The sequence below is a fragment of the Helianthus annuus genome, chromosome 2 (assembly GCF_002127325.2).
Source record: "Helianthus annuus cultivar XRQ/B chromosome 2, HanXRQr2.0-SUNRISE, whole genome shotgun sequence".
Taxonomy (NCBI): Eukaryota; Viridiplantae; Streptophyta; class Magnoliopsida; order Asterales; family Asteraceae; genus Helianthus; species Helianthus annuus.
In genome coordinates, this window is record NC_035434.2 from 132605165 (window position 1) to 132629214 (window position 24050).

Below are 24050 nucleotides of genomic sequence, written 5' to 3' on the forward strand. Positions count from 1 at the left end.
CAAAGAAAACTACTGCCCTCAGCACGAGGTTGAGAAGATAGAATCTGATTTCCTATCGTTGGTCATGAAGAACCTGGATTGCCAGGCTTATCTCACGACTTTCAACACTCTGTCAAGATTGGTTCCGTACCTTGTGACACCGGAACCCAAACGGATCGCGCGTTTCACTAGGGGTTTGGCCCCAGAGATAAAAGCTAGCGTGAAGGCTTCTAGGCCTGCTACCTTCAGATCCGTGGCAGATATATCTCTGTCTCTCACACTGGATGCAGTGAGGCAGAGATCGTTAAGAAATGCTGATAGTGAGAAGAGGAAACGTGAAGATGATGATTCACGTAGGTCTAGCAAGAAGCACCGGGGGAATCATGACCACAAGAAGGGGTCAGAGAACAAGAAGAATGACCGACAGTCGGGCGATAAGCCCTTGTGCAAGGTTTGTCAGAAGCACCATTTCGGAAAGTGCAGGTATGAAAAGAAATCCCAGCCGAAGGCATGTGGGATATGCAAGTCCTCTGAGCATAGGACTCTTGAGTGAAAGAAACTCAAGGATGCAACTTGTTATAGTTGCAACGAGAAAGGGCACATCAAGACTAACTGCCCGAAGATAGTGAAGAAGGCTAAAGAAGGGAAAAAGACCAATGCGAGGGTCTTTCAGATGAATGTTCAAGAGGCTATCCAGAACGACAACGTCATAACCGGTACGTTTCTTATCAATAATGTATTCGCAAGAGTGTTATTTTATTCTGGATCAGATAAATCCTTTGTGGATGATAAGTTCTGTGAGTTATTAAAATTGCCTGTTAAAACCTTGAATGTGAAATATGAAGTAGAACTAGCTGATGGGACTATGGGAACGGTCTCAACTGTTTTAGATGGATGTGTTATATCCATTAGGAATCACTCATTTCCTTTATCCCTGTTACCCTTTAAACTCGCTGGTTTCGACGTAGTGTTGGGTATGGATTGGTTATCGCATAACCAAGCCCAAATCGTGTGCAACCAGAAACAAGTGGTAATCAAGACTCCGTCTGGAGAACCACTTACCGACCTGGGAGATACTCGACATGGATTGCCCGCACAAGTATCTATGCTAAAGGCATCCAGATGTTTGAAGAAAGGATGTGTCATTTATATGGCATAGGTGACTATTAGGGAGGAGAAACCCAAGATTGAAGACATTCTAGTCATCTCCGATTATCCTGAAGTTTTCCCGGAAGAGCTTCCTGGTTTGCCACCAGACAGGCAAGTGGAATTCAGTATCGACATCATTCCAGGAGCCGCACCTATTGCAAGAGCACCTTATAGATTGGCACCCACGGAAATGAAAGAATTGAGGACGCAGCTAGATGATCTGCTAGCCAAAGGTTTTGTTAGACCAAGTTCATCTCCTTGGGGAGCACCAATTCTGTTCGTCAAAAAGAAAGATGGTTCGATGTGTCTATGCATCGATTACCGTGAGCTGAATAAAGTCACAATCAAGAATAGATATCCTTTGCCCAGGATCGACGATCTGTTCGATCAGTTGCAAGGAGCGAGCTACTTTTCCAAGATTGACCTAAGGTCAGGCTACCATCAATTGAAGGTCAAGGACGAAGACGTGCACAAGACTGCATTTAGGACTCGTTATGGTCATTTCGAGTTCCTAGTGATGCCTTTTGGGCTCACAAATGCACCTGCCACATTCATGGATCTCATGAATCACGTTTGTAAGCCTTACTTGGATAAATTTGTCATTGTCTTCATTGATGACATCCTCATTTACTCCAAAAGTCAAGCTGACCACGAGAAGCACCTTCGATGTATTCTTAAACTGCTTCATCAAGAAAAGCTTTACGCCAAATTCTCTAAATGTGAATTCTGGCTACGAGAAGTCCAGTTCCTTGGACATGTAGTCAGCGAGCGTGGTATCCAGGTGGATCCCGCCAAAGTTGAAGCCGTCATGAATTGGCAGGAGCCGAAGACACCTACAGAGATTCGCAGTTTCCTAGGTCTAGCAGGATACTACAGACGCTTCATCGAAAATTTCTCAAGAATTGCTGCACCCCTAACTTCTTTACCTAGAAAGAATATAAAGTTTAATTGGGGCCCTAAGCAGCAAGAAGCTTTTGATATCCTCAAACAAAAGCTGAGCAATGCTCCAGTGTTGACATTACCGGACGGAATGGAAGAATTTGTCGTATATTGTGATGCATCGCACACCGGTATGGGTTGTGTGCTTATGCAAAGGGGCAAAGTGATTGCCTATGCTTCACGACAATTAAAAGTGCATGAAAAGAATTACACCACCCATGACTTGGAGTTGGGTGCCGTTGTATTTGCACTAAAGCTTTGGAGGCATTATCTGTATGGCATTAAATTTGTGATCTATTCTGATCACAAAAGCCTCCAGCATCTGTTCAATCAGAAAGATTTGAATATGAGGCAGCGACGTTGGATGGAAACTCTGAACGACTATGACTGTGAAATAAGATACCATCCAGGCAAGGCCAATGTAGTCGCAGATGCCTTGAGCAGAAAGGAAAGAGTGAAACCAATAAGAATCAATGCCAAGAGCATTGAAATCAAGAACAGTCTAAATGAGAGGTTGTTAGCTGCACAGAAGGAAGCTGTGTCAGAAGCTAACTATCCAAACGAAAAGCTAGGGGTAACGGAAGAGCAGTTATCCTATGGCAAAGACGGAATTCTGAGATTAAATGGAAGAATATGGGTTCCTGTTTATGGAGGTCTTCGTGACGTTATCCTTCAGGAAGCCCACAGTTCACGATATTTCGTTCATCCTGGTGCTGATAAAATGTACCAGGACTTAAAGGCGAACTTTTGGTGGATAGGCTTGAAGAAGTCTATAGCCACCTATGTAGCAAAATGTTTAACTTGTGCGCAAGTAAAAGCTGAACATCAAAAGCCGTCAGGCTTGCTACAACAGCCTGAACTTCCTGAGTGGAAATGGGAAATGGTGACGATGGATTTCATCACCAAATTACCAAAGACAAAGAAGGGAAACGATACAATATGGGTAATAGTTGATAGACTGACTAAGTCAGCACATTTCCTACCCATAAAAGAGACTCATAGCTCCGATATACTAGCCCAGTTGTTTGTAGATAAGATTGTAGCCCTTCATGGTGTGCCTGTGTCTATCATCTCTGATAGAGATACCAGATACACGTCACACTTCTGGAAAAGTTTCCAACAATCTTTGGGCACACGTTTGAATTTCAGTACGGCTTACCACCCCCAGACAGATGGACAGAGTGAGCGTACAATCCAAACGTTGAAAGACATGCTCCGTGCATGTGCGATCGACTTTGGTGGTAGCTGGGATAACCACCTACCATTGGTCGAATTCTCCTATAACAATAGCTACCATACAAGCATTAAGGCTGCACCTTTTGAAGCTCTATATGGTAGAAAATGTAGAACGCCCGTTTGTTGGACAGAAGGTGGAGATGTCCAGATGACAGGACCTGATATTATCTTTGAAACAACGGACAAGATTGTCCAAATTCACGATCGATTGAATGCTGCCCGAGATAGGCAGAAGAGCTACGCAGATTTGAAGCGTAAGCCTTTCAATTTCGAAGTAGGCGACAAAGTATTACTTAAGGTATCACCCTGGAAGGGGGTGATGCGATTCAGTAAGAAAGGCAAGTTAAGCCCGAGATATATTGGACCCTTCGAAGTAATCGAACGTGTCGGATCGGTTGCCTACAAACTAAACTTACCGGAAGAGCTCAGTGGTATCCACAATGTGTTCCACATCTGTAACTTGAAGAAGTGTTTCGCTGATGAATCACTGGTTATACCATATACAGATGTACACATCGACGAGAGCTTAAAGTTCGTTGAGAAACCTGTGTCGATCGAGGATCGACAGGTTAAGAAACTTCGCAGGAAGTATATACCGATTGTGATGGAAAAATGGGATGCCCGTAGAGGTCCCGAATACACGTGGGAGGTAGAGTCCACGATGAAAGAAAAGTACCCTCATTTATTTCAGTAAATCTCGAGGTCGAGATTTCTTTTAAGGGGGTAAGGATGTAACACCTCGAAATTTTTGTGTCCAATAATGTATTGACACGCGTCGTATGTTTACACGTGGTGCTAAATCCTAAATAAAGGACTAAAGTTGACAAACATTGAAAGTATGCAAATTCGAGGGTTAAAAATGTCAACGAGGGATGAATATATTGTACATTAACCCTAAATGATGCTCGTACCTTCAAACGAATGAATCATGGATCATACGGAACGAAATGTGGAAGAAAGTGAGGAATTACAAACTACAGGGGTCAAATGTGTCAACATGTTTAATTTATACATCTGAGTGACCTTTTGACAAACCCGAAGCTTTGTAATGGTTAATTATGCTCACTAGTATACTTGACAAAAATTTCATAAAGTTTCGTTATCGTATGAACAAGTTGTGATCAAATTCGTATGCGAGGGATTAAAGCGTCAACGTTGAAAGTTAGGACTTTTCGGGTAACAATAAAGTTAACCGGGGACTTAACGAAATGGGTATAGGTCTTGAAGCCCCTAAACGTAAATTTTGAAGGCTCAATATGCAAGAAAATGATGGCCAATCAGAGTTTGAAGAGCCAAGGATCAAATCGCAAAAATCAAAAATTGAAGATTTTGTGCAAAAGGGGGGTCGCGCGACGCGAGGCCCGGGGGGGTCCGTCGCGTCACGCGAGGGCCTGTCTGATCGTTTCTTTTTGCTCCATGCTTGCCTTTTCCACTCTAACCGACTTAGATCCATTAATGTTGCAGCATGGGCGCCCCCTACATGCTTTAGGGCCCTTAGGGACCCTTGTTGATGATCAATGATCAAGGGTAGACTTGGTTGTCAACAATCTAGTGCCTTATGAATACTATATAAAGGCCTTCATGTGCAACATTGTCTTCACACCTTCAATCTGCATTTATGAAGACTTCTGGAGCTCCAAAGCAGAACCAAGCCATCCCTAGTCGTGCATAGGACTTTGGTAAGCACCCTTAACCTTTCTTAGTTGAGTTTTTGCTTAGTTATAGCTTAAAAGTCAAACCGTCGTAATTAACGGTTGACTTAACGGTTAATCACAAATGGTCCAGTGATTAGCCGAATCAAAGGTAGTTATATGTTGGTAATTATGTGGGCTTTAAACCCTAAAAAGGGCACCCTCTGATTCCCACTCTAACTAGTCGAAATGTCGAGTCAAACTTGCTTAGAAAAAGTCAACAGAATGCTAATTTGCGATTTTATGCATAATCAGTAATGTAGATAGCGTGTAACCTGTTTTAACACTCTTATAACATGATAATAAGTATATTAACTAGTCTAAGCTTGTTTGATCCGACCATTCACTGTCTTGACCCGGTTCGGAACCGAAAGTCGCAAAACTTTGACTTTCGCTTTGACTTCAGTTCTGACCCGTTATGGTATATTTTAGATATGCCTTAGGACTCTCTTAGGACCAGGTTACATGATGGTATAACCCTCTGTGACCGGTTCGTTGTTTGTCCGAGTCTTTTGCATATTTCCGTTAAACGCCTAAAAGTTGACCATAACGCCCTTTTCACTTTAAAACGAGAAATTTGGACATGTGTAAGGACAATAACCTTAGTTACTGATTTCTAAGCATGTCCCTAAAATTTCACGTCAATCCGAGGTCTAGAATGGGAGTTATGCTAAATAACGCAATTACGGAAACTTTAGTAATTAAACGGCGCATTTAGCGTAAAGCCTATCTAAACCCAAATTTCGACACCAAACCTTTTACACACTGACGTAAAATAATATTTTGAGATTTTAAAGATTTTTAATTATTTTTAACCTGCTCATAACCTGCGGTTATGGCATCGATTCGGTAATTACCGAATATACCCTTTTTGGACATAACTTGAGTTCCACATGGTATTTTGACCCGATTCCAGTTGCTACTGATTTTAAATAATAAATAAAGTATTTTGGACTTCATAAACTGTTCGGAGAACTCAGATTTCCTGTAGAACTCGGAAACCTCTATTATAATTTTTAAAATGACCAAAGTACCCCTACGGGGCGTATAATGGAATAAAACTCGTTACGGGCATTATGGAAGGTATCCTACTGATACCACAACCTCTTTAGAGCATATTAACTTAGGAAACCTGTGTAGGAATCTTACGGTTACCCGTTACGCCTTTTTTGCGCGCACGGTTCGGTTTATGTAACTAGTTTACATAAACTAGCCGAAACGGGTCAAACCTTATCGTTTTTACTTCAAAATCCAGAGTGTGGTTATTATACCCATATAAAGCAAGTCTTCAAACTTGTTGGGTCCAAACCACATTCCATTCCCGGTTTTCGCCTTTCACGCGATTTAACCGTAATTATCCTTTGAAACTGACCGGTCTAAGCTAAGGCTAAATTAAAGACCCGTTAGGATTCTAATAGGTTGTTATAAACCTTCATTCCAGAATAGGAGACCAGTAAAAGATACTTGCATTTGTTTGATTGAGGTTTAATACTTGCTCAGGTAAATACTTTTAACTTATTTTCCGTTATACGGGCTTCGGTTACGGTATTTAAAATACCGCTTGGTCGGGCAATTGACCCCAACTCATTAGTAGCTGGGTATTATCAATGTGGCCCGTTTAAAAATTGGTTTTGTTGGCTTTACGCTTTGGGAGCTTAATGACCATGTCCCGGATATCCTTGGCATCATTTTACGAAATGGCCACGACCCCGACACACGGGTGTAGGCGTACACCCGCAAATGTGTCTATATTATTAAAGGTATAACCGTTGGTTTTCCCGCCACGGCTTTATGCTTTGTGGCGTGTCTATTAACCTTAAATTCGGCACGACCCGGGCGACCGAACGCATAGTGAACATGTAATTCTTTTACAAGATTTAATTGATAAATTATCCCAAGTTATAAAGAGTTTGTGCCTTGTGCATTCAAATCAATTTTATTAAACATTTTACAAAAGTGTCGGTTGAATGTATTTACCAGTGTAAACTGACGTATTTTCCTCAAAAAGATTAAATGCAGGTTCTGTACGAAATAGGCTGGCTACTCCTTAAGTATCGTTAGAGTCTCGCAAGCTTGGGATGCCTTATCTGTTGAACAATATTCATATTTTTATTTTGATCCCATGTGGATTTGTTTCGACTACTCGTAATACTTGGATATTACAATCAGTGGTTGAAATATAATTTATCTTTATGCTTCCGCTGTGCATTTAAATATTGTGGTTTGACTATATTGTTGCCAACTACGTCACGGTAATCCCCCACCAGGCCCACCGGTGAAACACGTGGAAATCGGGGTGTGACATTATCTGATTAACAGGACCCCTTCATATGTTTTAAATGGGAAGTCTCCGTATGATCTAGTGTTTGGTTTTGCCCCTCTTTTAAGTCAACTTAGGGTGGTAGGGTGTCTTTGTTTTAGCACTGTGTAAAATAACCCTGATAAATTTGACGTACATGCTGCAAAAATGTGTCATGATTGGATATTCAAATGAAAACAAAGGGTATAAACTTTGGAGTCTTGATCAAAAATTGATGTTTTATTCTAGGGATGTGAGGTTTTATGAAACCGTTTTTCCTTTTAAAGAAAAGAAAATGTCTATTGATCTTGATATTCCTGAGACTAATACTCTAAATTTTTTTTTATTTATCCGATTTAAACTACACCAAAACCCTAATGTTGACCAAACTCTCAATGATGAGAATATTCAATCGAGCACCACATCAGGACATGGGTCTGAGCAGTCGACTGATTCAAGTACTACTTTAGGGATGGCTGATAATCAACAACCCGATAGTGAAGAATCAGGACAAGACAGGGCTGAGCATGACACTGAATATGAGGACAACAACAATTCTGAGGGAGAAGTTCAGGATCAACCAAGCACTACTCTTAGGAGATCTTCTAGAAATATCAAATTTCCTTCTAAACTTGATGATTTTATTATTGAAAGGAAAGTTAAATATGGTCTTGAAAATGTTTTAAATTACGCTAATATTTCTCCTGACAACTTGTGTTTTGCTTCTGTGCTTAATAAGAGTGTTGAACCTAAAAATTATGTTGAGGCTAAAACTGACACTAATTGGGTCAATGCTATGAATGAGGAATTAGAAGCTTTGCATAGAAACAATACATGGGACATTGCTGATTTGCCTCCTAATAGAAAACTTATAGGATACAAATGGGTCTATAAAATTAAGTACAAGTCTAATGGGGAAATAGAAAGGTTCAAGGCTAGACTAGTGGCAAAGGGGTTTAGTCAAAAGGAAGGAATAGATTTTTTGATACATTTTCACCCGTTGTGAAAATGGTAACTGTCAGGTGTGTTTTAACCATAGCTGTGCATAATGGTTGGGATTTGTTTCAACTTGATATAAACAATGCTTTCTTGTATGGTAATTTGAATGAAGAAGTGTATATGACACTACCTAATGGTTATGATACTAACTCTAAAACCAAAGTTTGTAAGCTTAACAAATCTCTTTATGGGCTGAATCAGACCCCTAGAATGTGGAATGAAAAACTTGTTGATGTACTTACTGATCTAGGTTTTGAACAAAGTAAGTGTGACCATTCCATGTTTATTAAAGCAAGTAACTCTGTGTTTATAGTTCTTGTTTATGTGGGTGATATTGTCATTACTGGTAGTTGTTCAAAAGAAATTGATAAAATTAAATCTTTACTTAAATCTAAATTCTTAATAAAAGATTTAGGGTTATTAAAATATTTTCTTGGTATTGAGGTTTTGAAAACTGTTGATGGATTGTGTTTGTCTCAAAGAAAGTATTGTCTTGATTTACTCTCTGAGTTTGGAATGACTGGATGTAAACCAGTAAGCAATCCTATTGAAGCTAATCATGTTTTAGGTCATTTATCTGAGAAAGATAATCAGCCTTTGCATGATATTTCGGTTTACCATAAATTAGTTGGCAAGTTGAAATATTATTTGAGTCAGTTTATGCATTCCCCTACTAATGTTGTTTTTAAGATTGCTTTAAGACTTTTAAGGTATATTAAAGGATCCCCTGGAAAGGGTATTTTATTTAAAAGAGGTGATGGTTTAGACTTAAAAGTTTTTGCTGATTCGGAATGGGGAAAATGTATAAACACTAGGAAGTCAGTCACTGGTTTCTGTGTTTTTTTTGGGTAATTCTCTGGTTTCATGGAAGAGTAAGAAGCAGTCTACTATATCACGGTCCTCTGCTGAAGCAAAATATCGTTCTATGTGTGCTGCAACATGTGAAGTAATTTGGCTTCTTAATGTTTTAAAGGAATTAAAGGTTGACATTAATCTCCCTATTATTCTTCATTGTGATAACACAGCAGCTATGTCTATAGCTGCTAATCCCGTTTTCCACGAACGAACAAAACACTTTGAAATTGATCTCTTCTTTTTAAGAGAAAAAATTTCTAAAGGTATTATCCGAACTGTGGGAGTTTCTTCCAAGGATCAGACGGCTGACGTGTTCACCAAAGGTTTGTTGGTTCATTCTCATGAAAAGATTTGTAACAGTTTGGGTATGTTCGACTGTTTTGCATATTGAATTGAGGGGGGTGTTAAAATTTAATCTCCTTTTGTCTCAATTCAATATGTTTAAATTATTATTGTTTCTAATGTTCTTTTTTTCCTTTTGAGGTTTGGGCCGTTTATAATGTTCTTTGTGGCTGATGGGCTTCTCTGGATGGGCTGGTTAGCGTACACAAGAAGCTGTCCAAGCTGTCGTTTGACTGGCGTATCAATTAGCCGTCATGATCCCTTCCATTTGTGTGTCATTCAGATCCCCATAAAAAGGCATCGAAGATTGGCAGCTTCTATGATCAGTTCTCAAGAACAATTGAACTCTTCTACAAAGTCTACTAAAAAACTCTGAAGTCAGAGACTTTTGGCTGTCATCTTTCTCTTGCTAGAACATATTGTGTTCGGTTCCTTGTTCGAGAGCATATTGCAGTCCTTTTGTTCGTGACAGCCGCCGATCTCTAATTCAAGATCTGTTGTGGCTGTGTAGAGATCGATATTGTGCAGTTTCATTTTCTTTGCTGTATCTTGACACTGTCCACTGTTGTTCAGTGATTATATAATTTACTGTTCTTGATATTGTGTCTTTGACAAGTACCAAAGCAATCCAATTCATGCCATCAAAAAACAAAGTGTGTGGCGTATGGAAGGACATAATCTCGATAGATAAGGAATTTGAAAAATAAACATGCCGCTGAAAAGTAACTTGGTAGCAAAGGTGGGAGAAGGTAATAATGTTAACTTTTTGGATAAATAACCGGGTTAGAGATGGCCCATTAAACGATCGATGCCCGGAAATGTATACGATTGCAAAAAATAAAAGAAAGTTGGTAAGCGATTGCATTTTACGGATGGGAAACGAGACTCGATGGGCTTGGGAGTGGACTCGTGGGCCTAGTAGTTCTTTAGAATGAGCAACCTTCACGGATTTATTAAAAGAGCTGGAAGATAGTAAAGTAGGCAGGGGGTAGATGTGTGGAAATGGAAAGCTGAACTGAATGAAGGCTACATAGTAGCGAACGTTCGAGATCAGATTGTGAAGAACTCTTATGGGATGAATGAAGAACAATGGGTTTACTGGAATCACTGTGCGCCTCAAAAAGTTCATTATTTCTGCTGGCGCGCAACGATGAGGAAGATTGTGTGCAAGACAGAGCTAGATAAGAGGCGAGTAATAATAAGAGGGCTGGTATGCTCAATATGTGGTATAGAAGACGAAAATGCAGACCATTTAATAGTTCAATGTCTAATCTCAAAGGGGATATGGTGGAATATTTTAGTTGGTTAAAACTTTCAGCCAACTTTAATTTTAGTACATGTGTAGAGGCTCTAAAAATAGCAACTCGTCTTAATGGGTCCAAACAATGGAAGAAGGTAATTGGTATGGTGAGTATGGTAACAATGTGGCAAATATGGAAAAAAAGAAATGAGAAAGAATTTAAAGACACAAACATTTCTATCAATCCAGGGCCGGTCCTAGAATTTTGGAGTCCCAAAGCGAATTAAAAATCCGAGGCCTTTTTAATCTTTTTAGGCTTGTAATTGACATGAAATATATTAGAAAGAAACTTATAAAGCACTTAACCATTATATAAACTAGATGATTTCTCTAATTAAATAATATTGGTATCCAATACGTAAATCAAATCTAAGTTGGTCAAAAGAGTTTAACTTAACAAATAACAACTTACATTATGAGTGAAAGGAATTAAAACATGTGATTAAGAAATGATTTTTTAAATAAGATTTTACATGTGATTAAAAAAGATGCATTTAAAACCAATTATTAAAAGAGTGAGTGGATGATTAATAATTTTGAAAACCGGTAGTAGGTGGGATTCGAACCCAGCCCTCTACAAAAACCAAATATTGTTCTTACCACTAGACTACAAGTGTATTAATGTTAACAAATATCACCTTAAATATAATATTCTTTTTTTGATAAATATAGATTTTTTTTTTAATTTTGGAGGCCCTATTTTTTCGAAGGCCCTAAGCCGTCGCCTAGCCCAATTACCCTAACGGGCCAACCCTGTATCAGTCGGAAGGTAGAGGAAATCAAAGCGAATTCATTTTTATGGCTTAAAGAAAGATCAAAGTTCAAGGATCTCAACTTGGGAGAGGTGGTGTGATTTTAACACAAGCGATGTAATAGCATAGCATGCGTATTTGTATTGTTTTGTTTCCTCTTGTATCCGGGTTTTACAGCCTTTGCTTACCCCTTTTTTCTATATATCATAGAATCCGTTCCGTTAAAAAAACTTATTGTTACCAATTCCAAAAATCCACAAAAAGTAGTGATAAGAAAAAAACTTCAAAAGTTGATTGTTGGTAAGGTGATGTTATTTAATATATTATAAAATATAAAATATAAAATAATAATTTCTGAAACCTAAACTATAAATATTTTTGGGCCGTAAAAATGGGCCAGTCCTTAAAATTTATTCTTAGTGTGCACTAAAAAAGCCTAGTTGGGCCCTTAAAATGGGCCAGTCCTTAATTTCATATTGTAGTTTGTAAGTTTCAAGTTAGATTTCTTTTAGGCTTTATAATTGTGTCGGGCCGTTGGGATACATCCATTCCCGGCCTCCCGGAGTCCCGGGTGAATCTTAAGTCCAGTCTGGTATTTATTTGTTAATTTTAGGGTTGTATTATTGGGACACTCTGACACCTTAAATCGACACCATCTATACGGGTCGTATGGGCCTATACGACCCGTATTAGGCTAGATTTAATTTCCAAAGTCTGTCAAAGTCTAACATTGTCTTCACATGTTTAGCCAATACACATCGTATAGCGCTATACGGAACGTATTGGTACTAGGTTGTCTTTCAACTCATACGGTTCACATGCAAACCCCCATACGGATCGTATCGGCCTATACGATCCCTATCAAGTACGAGGTTAGCTTTCTGTCACTCAACAGTGACAGAAAGTGATGTAAGTGAATATTATGTCAGCCCTATACGGGTCGTATAGACCTATACGACCCGTATTAGTATGTGATTTTGCATTCTGCTTGACCTTTACAAACGAGGAAGACAAAGACGATTGATATAATTCATTTCCTTCTCTTCGTTCTTTCTTTTTAATCGATTCCACCATGTCATGGTTCAACCCTATTTACATTTTTGGCGAGTCGTCCGACACAAACACTCGCACCTTAATTACATGCGTACAGGCCCAAAATAAAAAAAAATAAAAAACCTGATTTTTTGAACTTTTTTTAAAATTTGAAAACTTTACAAATTTTTGAAAATTTTATAAAATTTGAAATTTTTATAAATTTTGAAAGCTTTAAAATTTTGGTAAACTTTTGAAATGTTGAAAATTTTATAAAATTTGAAATTTTAAGAAAAAACAGTAATAATAAAAATGTTATATTTTTTAAAAAGTATTTCGAAAATGTTATATTTTTTAAAAAAATAATAGAAAAATATTTTTTTTATAGATGGATTTGCCTGAGATTGCTGGTGGTCGAGGCCGGGGTGGTGTAGGGAGGGGCGGTGGTGGTGGTCTGGTGGTGGACAAGGTGGTGGTGGTAGAGGCGCCGGGAGGGACGGTAGGGGAGGCGGGGGACAGGGTCGTGGACGTGGACGTGGAGGGAGGGGTCGTGTTCGGGGGCGCGCGGCCCCCGACATTGACCCGTTGCCAGATCACCCATATCTGGTGTTTGACGAGGGGACGGAGGAGGAGCAGCAGTGCAAGAAGTTTCGCCGCATGGAGATTGCCGGCCATCCGACCGTGATTGGTCGGTGTTTGAGGCGGTGAGAAGCAGCGAGAGCCCGAGACTTTATCGGCTTAGACACTCCTAGGGACAGGTATACTATTTATTATTCTGTTTTATTTCTTTTCTTTATGAAATACTAACTCTATCGTGTGACAAGATGTTTGAGTTCGTGTATCCGCCATCGTATCGGGTGCTCGTTATCAAGTTTTTTTTCTTGAGTATTCTGAGCATTAATTTTGTCATCTGGTCATTTCTATAGGACAATCTTTTTCTTCTTCTTGTACAGTTTAATGATCATGTGTTTTGGTCCATTTATGACTACAATGACCATTTCTTCAGGTGTAATGGGTTACGTGGTCAACAATATTTTATTTCCAAGTGCAGCTTAGGACTGACGGTCAAATGGACTTATTATTTATTTATTTTTTCTTTTCTATGTTGATTATATTTGTAAAAATCATGGATTGTTAATAAGATTGTGTTTTGCAGGCTATGGATGTTTTCGCAACCTCTTCGGCCAAGAGCATTCGGTTGAAGATGGCTGGGTTTGTCAGAGGCGAAACGGACATGCAGAAGTATCATTGGAACAACTGGGTCACTCGTAAAGTGAACTTCCTAACCTGGAGGGCTGTGTTGGGGTGTATCGCTACTAAAGAAGCTTTGATGCGAAGAGGTTTGGCTTTAGATAACACTCTTTGCGGCAGGCGCGAGCTGGTAATTGGAGATGTGAATCACATTTTTGTCGAATGTTTATCGGCTAGAAGTGTGTGGTGGAAAATCCGTAGATGGATGAGGATCAACCTGTTTATTTTGTCACCTATATTATATATTCATATTGAGTGGAATTGTTAATTTTCTACTTGCTTCGTAAAAGTTGCAGCATAAGTGTTTTTTCCTTGAAAAGGCATGTTTATTTTGTATTAAATATTTGATTCATTAAAAATCGCTAGAAAATCATTGAGTTTCAAAAGATGCTTGTTATGATCTTATGACAAAATATATGTTTGATCCGTGGATCAAAATGTGAGGGTTCAAGTCCCATTGTGGGCAAAACTGGATTTAGGAGTAGGTTTAGGGGTGTGTGAGTATGCCGTTCAAAACTGGATCCATAAAATGTTATTTCTCAAATATTGTATACTTTATTTTTTCTTTCAGTTTGTCGTATGGTCGATTCTGTTAATGACAGTTGAATTCGTTATGCACCCGTGTCAGTTTATCATTTCATCTACTTGATTTTGTTATTAAAACTTTAATTTGTTTGGAAATAGTTTGGGATATTTACATTTTGATGCTTCCTTGTAAATTGGGATTTAATCACAACAGTTTAGACATCTTCCGGCCCATTTAACTGTTAACCATTTTAGTTAGCATTTATTTATTCACCCATTAGACTCGTTAGAGATATAACATAACTCGCAGAGTTATCCTTAACTAAACGGGTTGAAGTAGCCAGTCTCCACCTTTATTTGATCATTTCTGGAATAGTGTCATTAGATCGAAAACTAAAACAAATCAGTTGTTGCAGGATATTCGCCCAAAGGCAACAAGTTTTTGGTAGATTTAAAATTATGGTTTATTATTGTTAATATCATTTGGTTTTAGGTTTTTCTCATGTTTACAACTGTTTTTATTTTACAAAAAAATTAAAAATGAAATGGTTAATTACACGAAAAAAATGGTCACATAGAACCACAATAAATATGTGTGACCAAAGCTTAAACAATAGTCATAGTAAAAATTACTAAATTTTGTGTGGCTATATATAACCATTAGCCACACCATAGTCACTTTGTTTTTTGTTTGTCTGACGGTAAACATCACGGGAAAAGAATATTATGTGTGGCTAAAGGTTAGACATTAGGCACACTTAAAATTACAAAATTTCATGTGGCTTTACATAATCATTAGTCACACCATCGTCATTTTGTTTATTTTGGTGTGACGAAATATTAGCAAACGTCATGGGTAAAAAAATATTATATGTGACCAAATGTTACATAATAGCCATGCTTAAAAATAAAGCAAGTCATGTGGCTTTACATATCTTTTAGCCACACCATCCTTATTTTGTTTTTTTATGTGACGGAATGTTAGCATATATAATGAGCAAAATGAATGTGTGACCAAATGTTAGGTGATTGTCACAATTAAAATTATAAAGTTTCATGTGGCTTTACATAATCATTAGCCACATTATCGTTACTTTGTTTTTTTATGTGGCAGAATGATAGCAAACGTCATGAGAAAAGAGAATTATATGTGACCAAAGGTTAGCCATAAGCAACACTTAAAAACACAAAACTTAATGTGGCTTTGCATAAACATTAGCCACAATATCGTTACTTTTTTTTGTTTTGTTTTGTTTTTTGTTTTGTTTTTTTTTTTTTTTTTTTTGTATTTGTTTTTGTGTGTGACAAAATGATAGCAAACATCATGTAAAAAAAAATATGTGACCAAATGTCAAACAATAGCCACAATTAAAGTTAGAAAACTTTATGTGTGACTAAAGGTTAGACAATAGTCACACTTAAAATTACAAAGTTGTTTTGTGTGTCTAGAAATAGTTTTTAGCCACACTTATAGTAAACTCATGTGACTAAATAATAAAACAGCCACACTTACCAGTAAGTTCACGTGGCCTTTTGTACCATTTAGTTACACTTAATGGATGGAATGCTTGATTACAACAACTGTTTTTGCCACATTTTTTAATTGATGTGGCTAAAACAAACTTTTAAGTGACTGTATAATAGAAACGGTCACATTTTCAGAAAAAATTATATGGTTGTTCCAACCCTTTAGCCACACCTATTGTAAAAAATGTCTAACTCCAGCACGAAATAGTGGTACCCTTTTGCCACACTTTTAAGTTGTTACGGCCACTAAACGTGAATGTGGTTGTATGATGTCTACGATGACTTAACCTTTGGTCACACTTGAGCTGGAAAAAAAGTGTGGCAAAAGGCGTATGGTCACAGTTTTTTTGTGTGACCATAAGCCCTTTTTGACTTAATGAAATTGTAGAGTGGCGGATCTAGTGAATTTTCATGATCATGGCTGGGAAGTGAAGTAGAATAGGTGTAGAACCCCAATGGAGACATTGGAGGTCAATGACTTTCGCGAGTGCATTGAGGCTACAAAACTTTGCAAATTATCCGACGACCCTAATAATGGTCTTGTTCGGGAGACACGTCAAATACTTTTATAGTTAGTTCCATGAAAAAAAATCATCAAAAAGGTGTGTCTGAGCAAGCTGTTCTATAAAAAGAAAAAGAGACTTATAAGCTCGCTTTTATAATTTGAAAATGGTTCACTTCATCAAGAGCTCAAACCAGCCAACCTTCTAATTAGCTTCTGTCTAAAGTAACTTTTTCTTGTTAATTTTTATTTCACAAAAAAAAAAAAAAAAAAAAAAAAAAAACCCCACACACACACAGCATGGTATTATTTGCATTTCATATTCTCATAAATTGTACTAGTAAAAGCCTAACACCAATATGAATTTGACCTTAGAACACTACTAAAATACATATAAAAACCATAAATTTACACAAGAAACAGAAGTCAATGAAAGATTTGTAAGCATATAAACAACAATAAATTCATAAAATATAAAAACCAAAGAATGAAACCATTAAAAAAGATGATGAACGATGCGGTGACATGATCTTGATCATTGGTTGTTGCAGTGCCATCTTGAAGTAGGCACACAACTTAAGTAATGACACCAGCTGCAATGATCATTGCCGTTTTCTCCATTGAAAAGCATTACTAACCCCACAGCAAATCTGTAACGAAAAGAAACCGAGTGGCAGTCTGTTTTAGTTTTCAAAAGAGGAAATGCACGGATAGTCCCTGTGGTTTGGTGAAATTTCACCTTTAGTCCCCAACTTTTCAGAATTACACTCTTAGTCCCTGTGGTTTGACAAGTTGTTACTCGGATAGTCCCTAAAGCGGATGAAGGTTACTCGGATAGTCCCTGTGGTTTGACAAGTTGTTACTCGGATAGTCCCTGTGGTTTGACAAGTTGTTACTCGGATAGTCTCTGTGGTTTGACAAGTTGTTACTCGGATAGTCCCTGTGGTTTGACAAGTTGTTACTCGGATAGTCCTTGTCATTTCACACCCACTTAACCAGAAAAACTAACCTCCATCCGCTTTGGGGACTATCCGAGTAACAACTTGTCAAACCACAGGGACTAAGAGTGTAATTTTGAAAAGTTGGGGACTAAAGGTGAAATTTCACCAAACCACAGGGACTATCCGTGCATTTTACTCCTTCTCTTTTCACATTTTCATCAAGGGCGGTAATGTCTTTTTACGTCATCAAGGACAATTTGGTCTTTTAGCAATTGTTATGATATCAGTGTTCTTACATGCATCTTATTCAAGAAAGCTATATAAAAGGCCTTCTGAATGGTTGTTTAACATGGTTCATTTGCTTTGTGGAAAAGGGTAATCTTGTCTCTTTAGAATTCCATCGAGGGTAATTATGTCTTTTTAAAAAAGTTAAACAAGGGCAGTACTGTCCTTTTACATCCTCAAGGACGATTTGGTCTTTTAGGAACTGTAACAATACTAGTGTTTTTACACGCATATATTTCGCCAAAGCTATATAAAAGGTCATATAAGTCGTCTAACATGATTTTTTTTGTAGAGATGGGCAATCGAGTGCTTTTACGGTTTTACACTTTTACCTTATCCCCAAGAGGGCAAAACCGTAATTTTATTTATGTAGCGGTATTACTGTTATTCCACGGTTATGTTTTCAAATTCTTAATGCATGGGAAGACTTACTTTCTATACTTTGCACAAAAAAGCTAATGTTGGCCTTTTAAAAGTCAACAGACTGACCGCGTTCCAAACCAACACTACCATATTTTATCGAATAAAATATTTACCCTTAAGTAACATTAATAATCTTCAAAGGAAAATAATAATAATAATAATAATAATAATAATAATAATAATAATAATAATAATAATAATATAATAATAATAATAATAATAATTTAAAAATTAATTTGTGAGTAGCAAAAGCATACCCGGCGACTAACAAGATCATGGAAAGAATCCAGAAAACGTATTGAAATATTGTGTACTTTGATTTTCCACGCGCCTCAATGGGAAGATGGTGGCGTTCTTGCCAAGAAAATTGAGGGCGAACAAGCAGTACAAATCCAAGTAGAAAACCCGCTAAGAAACCTCCAATATGGGCAAAATTGTCAACGTGAGGAAGAATCCCGACAGCTAAATTGATCAAGATAATGATCACTAGTGTGATCAAGGCTGCAGCCTTCAAAATAAATATGTATTATTAGCATAAAATATACTTATAAGCTGAGTAAAGTACACCAATGGTGCCTGAGGTTTACCAAAATTTTGAATTTGCTCCCTAGCTTTCCAACAGTACACGGATGGTCCCTATGGTTTGCACTTTTCGTTGCATTTAGTCCCGAGTCAACCAATCTAAAGGTTTTAGCATGTCCAAGTTAAGGACTAAATGCGTTACAAAGTGCAAACCTCAAGGACCATCCACGTACTTTTGGATAAAGCCAGGGACTAAATGCGTTACAAAGTGCAAACCTCAAGGACCATCCATGTACTTTTGGATAAAGCCGGGGACTAAATGCGTTACAAAGTGCAAATCAAAGGGACCCGTCTATGTACTTATGGAAAGCTAGGGACCAAATCCAAAGTTTTGGTAAATCACAATGACCGTCCGTGTACTTTATTCTTATAAGTTATACCACTATGTAACATAAAAGGGGCAACGATTTCAAGTGAAATTACGTATTTGCCCATTGTCATCAACGAAGAGAATTGACATACCTTGTTGGCATAAATCGTCCAGTTAGTAAGAAGTTCAGATAACATTGCTCCAAGAAGTCCAAACAGAGCTCCGGAAGCACCAACTGAAATGTTGTTCTTTATGAAAAGGGTCGAGAGTATGCTTCCACCGATTCCAGACAACATGTAGATCACCCCGACCCGTGCTGCCATATGTTTAGAAAATTAGGATACGTTAAAGAATAATAAAATTATATTTTTATGGATACAACTGTAAAAGAAGGCATCATCATCATACTCAGTAAATCCCACCAATAGCACAGCTAAGGTAGGGTCTGAGGAGGGTAAGATGTAGACAGCCTTACCTCTAACCCGTAGGAATAGAGAGCCTGCTTCCAGTGAGACCCCCGGCTCGAATTGTAAAAGAAGGCAAAAGCCAAAATAGAAACATACCAAAGCCAAATTGTTGTTCAAGGCGGATCCCGATAAAGACCAAGCTTAACATGTTTGCAAGTAGATGAATAACGCCAGCGTGTAACCAGATACATGAGACGAGTCTCCATGCTTCTTTGTCGTTCACTACCTTTTTCCACTCCAATGCTCCCAACTTTTCTAGTCTGTTATAAACGATGCCAAAGATCCGTGACTCAAGTGTGAATAATAAGATTCAACCAGAACAAAATTAAGTAATATCAATTTGTTTCGTTTGATATTAACCACAATGTTTGATCCTCATGGTCATTTAAGGCTAAACTAATGTGAATAACAGCTTAAAAAGAAACCTTAAAGGCACCACAACACCCAATTATGTAGAATCTTCAAAAATGTATTTATGGCTTATACTACAAACCTAAAAGGGGTATGAAAGAAAAGCTCCTAATGTACCCCCCCCCCCCCCACACACACACACACACATTCACACAAATGAAATCAAAATTAGAATAGTCAATAACACTCATTGAAGAGTATAACTATGAAAGAAACATCAAATCACAATCAAGAACCATCAATTCACACAAGCTCCAAATCACAATCAAGAACACAACTTTCCCACAAAACAAAAACCTAGATCATCATCATCATCACCAATATCTCAAAAACAAAATGTATTTATGACTTTTAGAATTCATCCCAAATCATAAAACCCAAAACCCAAACTGGGACCATTACAAAATCAACTTTCTTTAAAGGGTATGTCAAAAAAAAAAAAAAAAAAAAAAACTCCTAATGCACAAAAAAAAAACACCCAGATGAAATCTAAATTAAAATCATCAATAACACCCATTAAAGAGTATACCTATGAAAAAACAAACATCAAATCACAATCAAGAACCATCATCAATTCACACAAACTCCAAATCACAATCAAAACAAAAACCCTAGATCATGATCACCATCATCATCAACATCACAAAAACAATTATATAATCAAACAAACTTACGTAGAACTAGAAGGCCCAAAAAGTGGATTCTCTTTAAGAGGCTGAAAAGACAATCTACCCAAAAACCCACCAACACACTTGCCTTCAGACCTCAAATTCTGATGCTTAGGACAATCATTAACAATCATGACAACAACAAACATAGCAACATTGGCAACAACGATCATGGGCACAAGCCAAGAAGTCCATTGAGTGTCTGATGATGATGATTCAGTGTAGTATGGAGATGATGTTGTGTAGTAATTTGATGGTGGTTGTGGTGGCGCTCTGTTTTTGTAGGTGGTTCTGTTGTTGTTCAGATCTCTGTTACCCATTGAAAAAGATTGGATTTTTGTTGGTGCCCACGAATCTTTTTGTTGGATTGGATGTGGATTTGGTGTGTTTATGTAGAGTGGTGTTGTTTGGGAAGTAGCTTCGAAGGGATGTAAGAAGAGAGAGAGAGAGAGAGAGAGGTACCGAATTAGAAGTCAGGAATTAAAGGAAACGGTGGTTGTTTGTCAGTCTACTTTTATGTTAGGTGACTGCTTGGTATGACCGTGGGTACGGTGGTCTGAGAGTGTTGTGGGCATGAGTTGACACGTAAAGTTTGAGTCCGTGTGGTATGATAGGGCGTGACTAGCCCGCATGACTTGGCAATTTATTAAAATAAAAATAATAAAAAAAACAAAAATTAAAAAATACACATAACATTAAAAAAAACCTAAAATTTTATTAAATTTCTAAAAAATACAAAATTTATAAAAATTACAAAAAAACCTAAAAAGGATTACAAAAAAAATTAAAAAAAAAAACTAGAGCGTTAGGTAAATTTCAAAAAGAGCGAGCTTGTCGAACGTCTTCCGCTCCTTGCCCTGAAACTCGATGTTTGCCACTGCCACCCGGTCTTCGTGGCTTTTCTCACCGCTCAGAACGGCTTGGTAGTAGGCTTTGAAACGATCAACCTTCGGCCGTAGCTCGCGCCATTGATGTTGGCACGCGTTTAAGTTGTGCCGGTCGTTTCCCACGTTATGCCGATAGCTAGCAAAAGCTTCCGGCCAATAACGCATTTCACCGGGTTGTCCGCCCTTCATTGCGTCAACGACGCTAATGACAAGAGCTAGCTCTTCTTCACGTGTCCAAGAGGCTATCGATCAAGTGTGTTTGGGTTGGGGTAGCGGACAGCCGATGGGGTTGGGGTTAATATATATAGCGATGTTGGGTGGGTGAACCGCTTGGCTTGGCCAAACGGTTAGAATTTGAAATTTAAATGCCCCTACTATGACCTAGCCAATAGCGAATAGGAGCCGGGCACATAGGATCGCTAGCCCGCCCCACGCCCGGCTTTAAACTCCCGCCCCTTGGGCCACGCCGAAACCCAAGCCCACCCAGGGTGGTGGCTTGGGCGTTTTCAGCCAACCCCCGCCCCATACCCCATAGTCTAAGAATCCTCGGCTAGTCCTTAAAGGATGCTCCGTCACGTAAGCGTATGTATACGTAAGCAGGTGTGAGGATGTGTCACAGCCCCCGATCCCTATCTCCCGGGAACGGGCGGCCGCGAGCCAGTTTCGGTGGTATCACATTTTATTCATCCAATTTGGCAGCGGAAATTTTCATCAGGATCGTAGTTAGGAAATATTTAATCAGAGTAAACCACCATGTTTTATAACATTAAACATATGGGTAAAAACCCAAGTTTTCAATACACACGTTTCATAGGAATAAATCCTATTTATTTAATAAAAACATCCATTTTATTCTTAGGTAACTTTATTGCCACTTTTCCAAGCCTTCAGTGCTGTCCAGCTGGCTTCTATTTGGCTTTCACATTTTGTTACCTGAAACGCGTTTTAAAAACATTTTGTCAGTGGGAAATACTGGTGAGTGAATCCCAGTTTAATCAAGTTTAAGTAAAAACCAATTTGCAGTATTGAGGGCACATCCGCAATTACATTTGTATCCAAGACATCACAATTAACATCAGTGGTACGGTCATACTCAACATATGGGATGCCAGTAACCAATTTTGTATACAAAACCCCAACATACCCACTATAATTGTATTCTTTACAAATACTCAATAACTGCCTTGTATATATTTAATTAAGTGAGGTTTTGTAAAAACAGTAACAAAAAGGTTTACAAAAAGTGGATCAACTCACATTGCTGTCTTAGGTGATTCTTTAGGGTTTCCTGGTGAATATCTATAATTTACACAAATGCACGTGTGTTAGTATAATAACCCATTTTAACATTAGTAATACCCTCCCCGAGACGGCATTCCAACGACTACGTCGGGCAGAACCACGACAGCCGTTACGGAACCCTAGATCAATCGGGCAGCGTATCTAATACGTCTCCAGGGGTTATAATACTTACATCGTAGCAGAACCTCGCTATTTTAGGGGGTATAATACCCGGCTATAGTGTATACTACTTCAGAAATTTAGAAAGAAAGAAAGTTGTGAGCGACGAAAACCGAAAGCCCGTTGCCTTCTTATATAGGGCTGTAACTGGACTTCCTCGCGGCCCGCGTGAAGTTTGGGCCGGGTCTACGCGGCCCGCGTCAATGCTAGTCAACGGACTAGCTTGTCCGGCTCATCTACTAGACTCGCCATGATGATGACACGTGGCCGCACCGGGTCACGCCACAAATTGGGTCGCTCGCGGCCCGCATCAACTAAACTGAATAGGTACGCGGCCCGCTTGGGCTTATGGTTTGACGATATCTGGTTCTCCTACTCGCGCGGCCCGCATGGACTTGAGGTGAGGCCCTACGCGGCCCGCCTCAACTTAAGAATTATTGTTTTTATTTATTTTATATAGTATAATCTATTTTGGGGCTCGGTTTTCACATACGGGGTGCATATAAAGACAAGTTGATATATTTAGAAATATATTAGGGTGTCGGAAATATTATGAGGATATCTGTTTTACCGAGGGTTGTTATATCCTCCCCACCTTGTTTTAGAGCTCGTCCTCGAGGTCTACTGGAACAAGTGTGGATATTTCTTTTGCATTTCTGATTCCAGTTCCCACGTGTATTCAGGTCCTCTTTTGGAGTCCCACCTTACTTTGACCAGAACCAATCTCTTATGCTTGAGATTTTTAACTTTCCTATCTTCAATTTGTAGAGGCTTCTCCACAAACTTGAGTTGCTCATTAACCTCTATATCCTTAAGAGGTACTACGAGTGATTCATCAGCTAAACACTTTTTAAGATTGGATACATGAAACACATCATGTATTCCTGCCATTTCCTCTGGCAGTCGTAGCTGATAAGCTACAGGTCCTATTCTTCGGATAATTTCAAAAGGTCCAATATACCTGGGACTAAGCTTTCCTCTTTTGATGAATCTTACCACTCCTTTCCAGGGAGAGACTTTCAATAACACTTTATCTCCCACTTGAAATTCTAATGGTTTGCGTCTGTTATCAGCATAGCTCTTTTGGCGATCACGTGCTGTTTTCAGTCGTTCCTTGACTTGAATGATTTTATCAGTTGTTTCTTGTACTATCTCAGGTCCAGATAATTGTTTTTCCCCAATTTCTGCCCAACAGACTGGGGTTCTGCACTTTCGTCCATAAAGTGCTTCGAATGGT

The 24050-nt window shown here is 38.4% G+C and overlaps 1 protein-coding gene and 1 long non-coding RNA gene across 2 annotated transcripts; one reads left to right on the forward strand and one right to left on the reverse strand.

Annotated features, from left to right (window-relative positions):
* Positions 1-9129: 9129 nt before the first annotated feature.
* Positions 9130-10089, forward strand: LOC110905775. The gene is made up of 2 exons (XR_002573409.1): positions 9130-9470; positions 9631-10089. It is a non-coding gene; the product is annotated as an uncharacterized LOC110905775 (long non-coding RNA).
* Positions 10090-16684: 6595 nt separating this feature from the next.
* Positions 16685-20946, reverse strand: LOC110922251 (RHOMBOID-like protein 2). Its single transcript, XM_022166557.2, has 5 exons — positions 20472-20946; positions 19483-19646; positions 19072-19235; positions 18285-18535; positions 16685-17028 (listed from the first exon to the last, which is right to left on the reverse strand). Exons 1-5 carry the CDS (start codon positions 20783-20785, stop codon positions 16914-16916), a joined length of 1008 nt encoding a protein of 335 aa, XP_022022249.1. The 5' UTR covers positions 20786-20946; the 3' UTR covers positions 16685-16913.
* Positions 20947-24050: the final 3104 nt, after the last annotated feature.